This window comes from Propithecus coquereli, unplaced genomic scaffold (assembly GCF_000956105.1).
Source record: "Propithecus coquereli isolate 6110/MARCELLA unplaced genomic scaffold, Pcoq_1.0 Scaffold20, whole genome shotgun sequence".
Lineage (NCBI taxonomy): Eukaryota > Metazoa > Chordata > Mammalia > Primates > Indriidae > Propithecus > Propithecus coquereli.
In genome coordinates, this window is record NW_012144967.1 from 12,894,773 (window position 1) to 12,903,556 (window position 8,784).

The window sequence follows — 8,784 nt, forward strand, 5'->3', positions numbered from 1 at the left end:
GTACAAAACAACAACAAAAAGGGTATTCTCAACAGTGTGGCCTGGCAGAGTGAGTCTGAAAGGTGTGGCCAGCCTGCCCACCTGTGAGCACTGCTGGCCTCCCTGGGGACAGCACCAAGGAGAGCAGCCAGGGGGGTCAGATGACAGCAACCCTGCGGTGGCATGAAATCAGGGGAGGAATAAAGAACTGGCCACCGGGTGGGGGCAAGGTACAGAGGACCAGGAGGTTTGAAGCAGGACAGCAGAGGCCACAACACAGAGTGCCGAGGAGGGGGCAGGTGTGGGAGGGAAGCAGGAAACAGAACAAAGGAAGGAGCCCGCTCCCTTCTACCCTGAGCCTCTCTGCATCTAGATGAGGGATATTGCCAAGGTCTGCACCAAGACCAAGTCCAGTTCCTCTCACACTGCCCTGGGGGACTTGCCTACCACCTGCCTTCAGAAACGAGGCTGTCTTCCAGGGCAAGGTCACCATGAAAACATCTAGAAAGTCTAGACTCGCATCCAGGGAGGGGCCCCCATGAGCCACACAGCATGGGGCCCCACTGGCAAGACTGTCATTGTGGTCTTGCATTTGGTTATAGCAGAGCTCGTTCAAAGGGTATTTATTCCGAGGCGGCTGCAGGGAAGAACCGGGCTTGGTGGACTGCTCTCTGCAGGTCCAGAGCGGAAGTCATGGAAGAAATTCTCAGCGGGTGCTGGCGGGCCCCAGCGGCATCCTCGTCCCACGAAGCTCAGTCGTCCTAGAGAAATCCAACGAGTAAAGTAGAAAGACATGGACAGAGCACGTGTCATAAAGGCCATCAGACAAACAAGGGCTCCATCATGTGGTACCTGTGGGGCCCGGGCCACCTGCCTTGGCCCCACCTCCTCAGAGCTGGCCCCGAGAGCTGGCCTGGCAGCCCCGACCCTTTTTCAGTCGAAGACTCTCCTTATCAAGGTGGAGGGAGTCCAGACGCTCAGTCTGCCTGGCCTGCTTCCTCTGGCCAAGGTCGTCATCTCCCTCACCTAGACAAATAGCCCATTTTTCTGTGACTTTGCTTCAGATGTTCAATTTGGGGCCTTTAAACATCAGTTCAAATCTTCAGGTACAAGATGCTTCAGAAACACAACCGTGACTAGGATGAGGAGCAGCTAGGGGGCTGACCCTCGGCAGAAGCAAAGCTAGCCAGGGCCAAGTGCGCCATTTCCCAGCCGCCTCGGGCAAGAAGCCCAGACCAAAGGAGAAGAAAACACTCGCGCAGGGGCTCAACTGCCTCAGCGTGGCCGATGTATTCCCTCGCGGGGCAAATGTTTTGAGACTTAATTACCATCACCGGTTCCCTCTGCAGCTCTCCTTCCCATCACTGGCTTTTATACATCTGTGTAGATAGGCACAGTTCAGACCCACCAACAAGACAGGTCCCACGCTGCCACCCTTCATACCTTGAAGGAATTTCCCTGATGCTGACACACTCTACGAATTCCACAGAATTCCACCAAAGCTGGGGGTAAGATGTATCCTGCTGTCTCTTCGTCCTACCCCCAACCTCAACCAGTCCGTACAAAACTCCCACCATGAGGTATAACCGCACACAACACCAGGTACGTGACCTACCCACTCTTCGTCCTCTGCCCCATCCCCCTGCTCTCGGATGTCCGCTGTGGCCCCCTCTGATGACTTCTGGGCCATGATGTTGTCTGTCCAGGACACCCCTGTCTTTCCATCACCAGCAAAATTACACTTGGTCACTGTTCCAGCCTCCAGTTTGGCCAATGACTCTGAAAGAAGAAAAGAAGTTGAATGTCCTCTGTCCCCGTGGCACAAACACAGTGGGGGCTAGGCCCACTGAGGTGGGGTCCCCTAGGCCTGGGTTAAGCCACTGTTCTCCCCAGGCCTAGGGGTAGTCAGTGAGGCCCTGGGTGGGACCCCTAAGGCACAGTGGGGAGCAGTCACCCACAGGAACCATGGAATTGGGTGGTACCCCAGGATCCAGAGTATCTAGCCTAATGGCCCCAGGGTGCTTGTCCAGGGATCTAGGAATAAACCTCAAGGGCTTAGTTGTGTCCCCAGGGAGGCCACGCCTGGCCTGTTCCCCTGAGCTCTCAGCAGGAGAGGTGGGGGAGCCTGAGAAGGGAGCCCAGGAGCCCCCGGGGCCACACAGGAACATCAGGCCAGAGTGAGGGCCGCACTGCTCACCCAGGAAGGGGCCATCGCCCCGAGTCTTCAGCCGCACCCCGGCCCCGAGCTCGAGCTCCATCGCCTCCATGTCTGACTCGGGCATCCAGAAGGCCACCGTCTGCTCAGGGGCGAGGCTCTCGGTCAGCGCCAGCAGCTCTGGCTTATTCACCAGCTCGTTCAGCTCCTCGGGCGAGAGCCTGTCGGTGTCCCCCTTGGCTTCCACCTCTGCAGGCACACAGCACAGGGGTCCTTATGGCCGTAATAATAGCAAGCACTGACTGAGGCCTGTTAGGAGCCAGGTGAGGGCGGAGCGTTTTATACTCTCATAATCAGCTGCAGGGTGGGACTCATCAGCGACCTCCTTAGCACAGGAGGTGCCCCCCGGCTCTGGAGCCCGGCTGCCTGCTGCAGATCTGAGCTCTACGGTAACTTGGGCAAGTTACTTAACCTCTCTGTACCTGAAAAATACAATACGATCGATGCCCACCTGACAGGAACATGAGGTATAAGTGAAATAAAGCATGTAAAGCACTTAGCACAATGCCCGGCACACAGTAAACCCTCGGGGAATGTTAATATGTTGTCCTTATTCCCATTTTATAGATGAGAAAACCGAGGCTTAGAGAGATTGAGTAATTAGCTCAAGGTGACACAGCAGGGAAGGAGGCAGGATTCAAACCACCCCCATGTGATCCTACCTTCCCACTGAGACCCCGGTGACCAGGCAGGGTTCCCTGCAGGATCTTGGGACCTCCCTGGCTGGGGCGGGCTGGGCTGGAACAGGAGTAAACTCTGGTAGTCCCCATCTCTACTGACAAATCAGCCCACCTACTTTGCAAGAGGACAGAAGTCATCAGGTGGGGCCTCTCACTTCCCTGCCACCACCTACCTGTCAACTCACTTCCCACCCCACAAAACCTCTCCTCCCCTTCAGTCTCAAAGGCCAGAAGTCCTTCTCCTGCCTCAAGCCAGTTCCCCATGAGGGCTCCAGACTCCTCCCACGCCCTCCGGGACCTGTCCCTCCCTCCCACTCCCTAGCTTTTCCTCAAGGCCTCCATGCTCTGGCTTTGACACCCACCGCTCCACACCCTGCCCCCTGCCACAGTCACAGAGAGTCCTTAATTGGCAAACCCCTTGGACGCTCCATATTCTGAATCTTACTGATCCACGGCAGCACCTGACCCCACTGCCAGCTCCTTGCTCCTGTTCCCCTGGGCTTCGCTGGGCTTCAGGGACACCTTCCCCGTGTCCCTCAGACCTCTTCGCGGGACTCCTGCCCCTGTCCACCTCCTATCATTGCTGTTCCCCAAGACAACCTCCCGGGCCCACTTCTTTTCTCCTCCTGGCCAACTTCATCCACTCCCATCGCTTCCATACTCTGACTCCACACCCCTACTGACAGGTCCTCAGTCCCGGCCTTCTCGTCTCTGCCCTAGGTTACCATAACAGCAGAGCCCTTCCCTGGGCTCTGGTCGTGGGCCCCATCTCCTCTACCAGATTGAGGACATCTCCAGTGCAGGACCAAGTCCTGCTTGTCCCTGGACCCTCAGCATGTGGCACAGGGCCTGGTGCACAGTAGGTGCTCACTAAATGTTCAGGGAAGCAATGAGCAACTGAAAGCATGAATGAATAACACGACAGACTCCCACTCAACCTCCAAACCTCCTCACGCAGCGGCAGGCAGCAAAGAGGTCCTACTATAGCCAAAGTTGGGAAGAAGAGCGAGACCATGGAGGGCCTGCAATGGTCTGAATGTCCCCCCCAAACTCACATGTTGGAACAATCACCAATGCGACAGCATTAAAAGGTAGGGCCTTTAGGAGGCAGGTGGTTAAGTGTGAGGGCAGGGCCCCCACGAGTGGGACTGCTGCCCTCATGAACAAGGTGGAAGGAGTTGCCTGGCCCTTCTGCCATGCGAGGACACGGCGAGAAGTCACCATCCTTCGAGCAGAGAGCACAAGCCCTCCCCAGACAGCCCTTACCTGCTGGCACCTTGACCTCAGACTTCTCAGCCTCCAGAACTGTAAGCAACTAATTTCTGTTTATAAATGACCCCACCTAAGGTACTTTGTCATAGCAGCACAAATGGACCAAGACAGGGCCCAAGAACCAAACGAGGATTTTGGCAGTAAAATGAAGACCACTGGGGGCCTGGCCTGGGCTCTGCAGAAAGGCAGATAGAGCCCAAAGCCACGTTTGTGGATGATTCTGTCAGACTGCAAGAGACGGCAGGAGACGGGAACCCAGCCTGGCCCCTGGGACTGAAGCGGGGCAATGGCGATCCTCTGAGCAGACGGGAGGCAGGGAGGAGTCCAGGCAGGGGGGCCCCAGGCCAGACACCAGCTCTGAGGCCAGCCATGCTGAGAAGACACTTTCTAGGGGCCAAGAGGCTCAGGAGACAAAGGCAGGCCACGCTGTAGGAGGGCCCTGTGGGAGGAAGGGCAGAGGGTACCTACTGTAGGATGACATCAGGAAGCCCGTGTTCACCTTCCTGGTGGCACTGAAGTTGGGCTCGATTTCATCTCCCTTGGGGTTGAATTTACGGCGGTGGATGCGACTGGGCCGGACGTACAGCACGTAGTAGCGCTCCTGGGGCCAGGCAGACAGAGAGTGAGGGGCCGCTTCACCCCACCCAGCACACACACTCTGGACTCTGGCTGCTGCCCTGCCGACCTCACCCTCCACCCCGAAACCCACCTCAGCTCCAAAAGGTGTTCAAGCTGGGCAGATCCCCCCACTCGAATATGCATTCATTCCTGTGTTCTAAAAGCACCTGCCACGCACAATGAGCTGTGCTAGAAGTCCATGACAGGGTGGGCACTGGGCCTAACCCCAAGGCTTCCACACAGACAGAGACAAAAAACATACACAGAAAACCATAATGCAGGAACCAAGGACGGCAAATGCCATAAGGCAGGGGTGGACGCTGCCAAGGTGCCATGGGAAGGGCACTGAAAGGGAACCCTGAGTGAGGGCAGCCACTCTGCCCCTCCAACAGATGCAGTCCCTGGGGCAAATCACTGCTAGCCTTCTGAGCCTCGATTTCCCCTGCCATACGGGGACAATGCGATGCCCACTTTCAGGAATGTTGTAAGGGTTCAACGAGATAACAGGAGCCAGCACAGTGCAAAGCACGAAGTGTGTTTGAATGCTGTCTGCCAGCTATTCGGATCCAAATGGGTGGAAGAAACGCTCCCAGAGACCGAGGACAGGGAGGCCGCTTCCTGGGGGAAACAAGGAAGGTGACGTCTTAAAGGATGGGAAAGCTGCCCCCTTGAGAATAAGGGTGTAGGGAGAATACTAAAAGCCCGGGACAGGTACGTGAGAGTCAAGAGGCCTGTGGGAGCCCAGCCTGGGAAAGCAAGTGGGATGAGTCTGAGACAGGCCCTGAGTTGGCATCTAGAGTTTGGATTTTATCCGGCAGACAAGAAGGAGTCCTGTGTGAGCAGCAGCAAGACCCTCAGAGATGTCTTTCCAGAAACAACTGGGAAGCAGGGCAGGGATGAGCTTTAAGGGGAGCCAGAGGCAGGAGGGCAGGTGTTAACAGGACAGAACAAGGGCCCAACTGAGTGAGCAGATGTGGAAAGAGGAAGGGAAGGGAGAGGAAGGAACGGGCAAGGCAGGAGCCCAGCAGGACTCAGCATTGCTCACCTGGGGCAGGGGGGAGGCGAGCAGTGGGGCTCTGCAGGCTGGTGGCTGGTGGCTGGTGGGGCGACTGCACTATCACCAGGAACCAGTTTGGAGAGGGGCTGGGAAAACACCCTGCCTGTGTGAGAGCAGCCAAGGCAGGCAGCCCCATGCCAGCGTGGGGCTACTGCCGGGCCCTGCTGCACAGGCCAGCCGGGGGCTCCAGACTGTGTGCCACCTGCCGACTTGCATGCTAAGGAGGGGAGGGTGCAGCAAAGCATCTCTTGACATGAAAATCGTGGTGAGCTGGGAGCTGAGGCTGTTCCCACGGGATACGGGAGAGAAACATAGGGTCCACGTAGCACCAGGCCTCTGGCCCCCCTCAAGAGAGCATTTTTAGAGACCAAGCTCAGTTTTGGAGACCAGTGAGATAAGGTGGTCAGCACATCTAGCTCGGGCCACTGGAAAGTGGGGTGGGAGCTCAGAACTGGAGCTCAGAAAAGAGACACAAGCTAGTACGAGATGGTGAATGCCAGGTACACCCGTGAACACCGGAGATGGGGACACTGGCGATACGGAGCATGACCCCAGGAGACTGAGAGGGCAAAGGTACCCGGGACATCGACATGGGAACTGAAGCCCCAGTGTCAGCAACGTAAACTTCACATTCAGGCTAGACTGGGTGTCGGGCCTGGTCTGTCTTCCCAGCCTTGCCAGGCTCTTCTGGCAAGAACCCGGGCCCTCCCACCTGTCTGCTGCCCAGCACACCCTACTGCTCCCTGTCCACTCAGGGTCCCGTCTGGCCACTGATCTCCACACCCGCTTCCCACCTGCCGTCTGAGCCCATCAAGGAGGGAGCTGGATCCCAAGCCTTGGCACTGGAAGAGCCGCGCACAAGGAGATGCCTCGGTGGGGGAGGACTGTGCAGCCAGGGCCCTGTGGGTACCACCGAGGAAGCATCCTCACCTTCCTGCCATGGGCATCCGAGATGCTGTGCCGAGACACATCGAGCAGTTCTCCCTCGAGCAGGACGCCATTCCCCCTGGGGATGAGAGGGAAAGGAGGGATGGCCAGTTCTGCCAGTCCTCAGGAGAGCCACAAGCAAATCCCACCTGTGTCTCCGATCCACCTGGCCCTGAGCGGCCCCTTTCTCTGTGCTTCACACATAGGGCCTCCATCCCTCCAAGGGTCCCAAAGGCTGGCGCACTGCCCAGAAGGCAGGAGGAACCTTGTCAGGCTGCCTTAAGACCAAGCTATGGCCCCCTCCTGCAGGGTCACTGGGAGTTACCGTCACCAGAGCCTCAGTCTTGTCTATGAAATGCAGCTGCTTCGCTCTGCCCCTCGGCTGATGACCTAAGATCATGCATGTGAAGGTGTTTTGTAAACTAAGTGCTTATGAAATATAGATGATTTTACTTTTTTATTTAGCCACATTTGGAGGGAGGTATCTAGCTGCTAGAAACGATCTTCCCTTTCCACTTGTTTTAAAATACATCCATATTCCTATTCTCATTCACATCCATGTGGTCACCAACCCAAGGAAATGGTTACTGCCCCTTTGGAGGTGGAGAAACCCAGACTCAGAAGTTTTGGGCCGAGTCCAAGGCCGCAGTCCGTCACCGAGAAGCCTCCTGATTCCAGTTTTCACGAAAGCAGAACCTGGGTCTTCCTTTTTCAAACCCACAGAAGTGGGAGAGGCGTGGGGGCAGCCGAAGATGATAGTGGAAGGGGGGTGGGAAGTGAGAATTCCCTCTACCTTACTTGCTTCTAGCTACCCCTCCCTGTTCTTTAAAAAAACAATTTAACTGACAAAGATTGTACAGATTCAAAGTGTGCAACGCGATCACCTGATGTATGTACACGTTGTGTAATTATTACCACGATCAAATTAACAAACACACCCGTCACCACCCAGGCTGCACATTAGATCCCCAGAACGGGTTCAGCCTGCAGGTGAAAGTTCACACCCCTCACCGCCACCCCCATGCCTCGCCGCCCAGCCGCGGGCAACCACTGTTCTGCTCTGTCTCTATGGTTCAACTTTTCCAGATTCCACATGTAAATGAGATCAGAGAGTATTTGTCCTTCTGCCCCTGGCGTACTTCACTTGGCGTAATTCTTTAATGTTTGTAACTGCAAATGGAATGGTGTCTTCCTTCTCGCAACTCCGGGAAGGCCGGGCCGGCCCTCCGGATCCTCGTACCCGGCTCCCGCCGGCCCTACCCGCCAGCCCGCCACCCGCTGTTCCGGCCACACAGCGGCCGCCGTCCCTCCGGGGCAGGGCACAAGCCCGTGCAAAGGCCAGGAGGCGCAGCAGCGTGACACGAGGCTGGCGTTACAGCCACGGGGCTGGGGTGGGGACAGGTCGGAGCGAACCGAAGCACCGTCCTCGGGGCCCAGGTTGGGCGAGGCTCTCCCGAGGCCGCTCCGTGCCGGGGGCGGGAAACGCGGCGGCCGCGGCCTGGAGCAGCTGCCGGAGGCCGGAGAGCGGCGTCGGCAGCGCCAGCGCCTCCTCCCCCCGCCCCCACCCGTGCAGGGGCTGGACGGAGCCCGGGCCCGCGGGGCGCGCGCAGCCTACCCCTGGTGCGCGGCGGGGTCCCACCCGGGCAGCCGCGCGCTGCGCACCGCCTTGTTCCGGAGCGCGCCGTCCTGGTAGATGCGGCTCATTGTCCCGAGCGCCGACCGGGGCGCGGGGCGGGGCGGGGCCGGCGACTCCCAGCCCGCAGATCCGGCGCCGCGCGGCCGGAAGTTAAAGGCGCCGCGGGGCCGGCCGCTTAGCCCGCCGGGGCGGGAGGGAGCCGGGCCCTTCTCTCTTCTCCCTATTACTGCAGGGAGATACCGGCCCCAGCACACGCGCAAAGGGGAAATTGAGGCCCGAACATCCTCCTTAGGATCAGCTCTGGAAAGATGGGTTTCCGGGAAGCAGGAAAAGAGAAGAGGAAACAGCCATTAGGAAGTGGTGGGTGGTCAGCACAGAAGCTGCCGTTATGCCCCGTCCT

At 57.9% G+C, this 8,784-nt stretch overlaps 1 protein-coding gene across 1 annotated transcript; it reads right to left on the bottom strand.

The window, feature by feature from the left end:
• Nucleotides 1-8,467, bottom strand: ARPIN (actin-related protein 2/3 complex inhibitor). The gene is made up of 6 exons (XM_012643760.1): nucleotides 8,364-8,467; nucleotides 6,752-6,827; nucleotides 4,615-4,747; nucleotides 2,177-2,383; nucleotides 1,595-1,758; nucleotides 1-740 (listed from the first exon to the last, which is right to left on the bottom strand). The coding sequence occupies exons 1-6, from the start codon at nucleotides 8,450-8,452 to the stop codon at nucleotides 732-734; spliced, it is 678 nt and encodes a 225-aa protein (XP_012499214.1). The 5' UTR covers nucleotides 8,453-8,467; the 3' UTR covers nucleotides 1-731.
• Nucleotides 8,468-8,784: the final 317 nt, after the last annotated feature.

Coding starts and splice junctions, on each gene's coding strand:
- ARPIN (XM_012643760.1), bottom strand. CDS start 8,452: ATGAGCCGCATCTACCAGGACGGCGCGCTCCGGAACAAGGCGGTGCGC. Junction 4,748..6,751: donor CGGATGCCCATGGCAGGAAG/GTGAGGATGCTT, acceptor GCCTGGCCCCAG/GAGCGCTACTACGTGCTGTA. Junction 1,759..2,176: donor GGGCGATGGCCCCTTCCTGG/GTGAGCAGTGCG, acceptor TTCTTCTTTCAG/AGTCATTGGCCAAACTGGAG.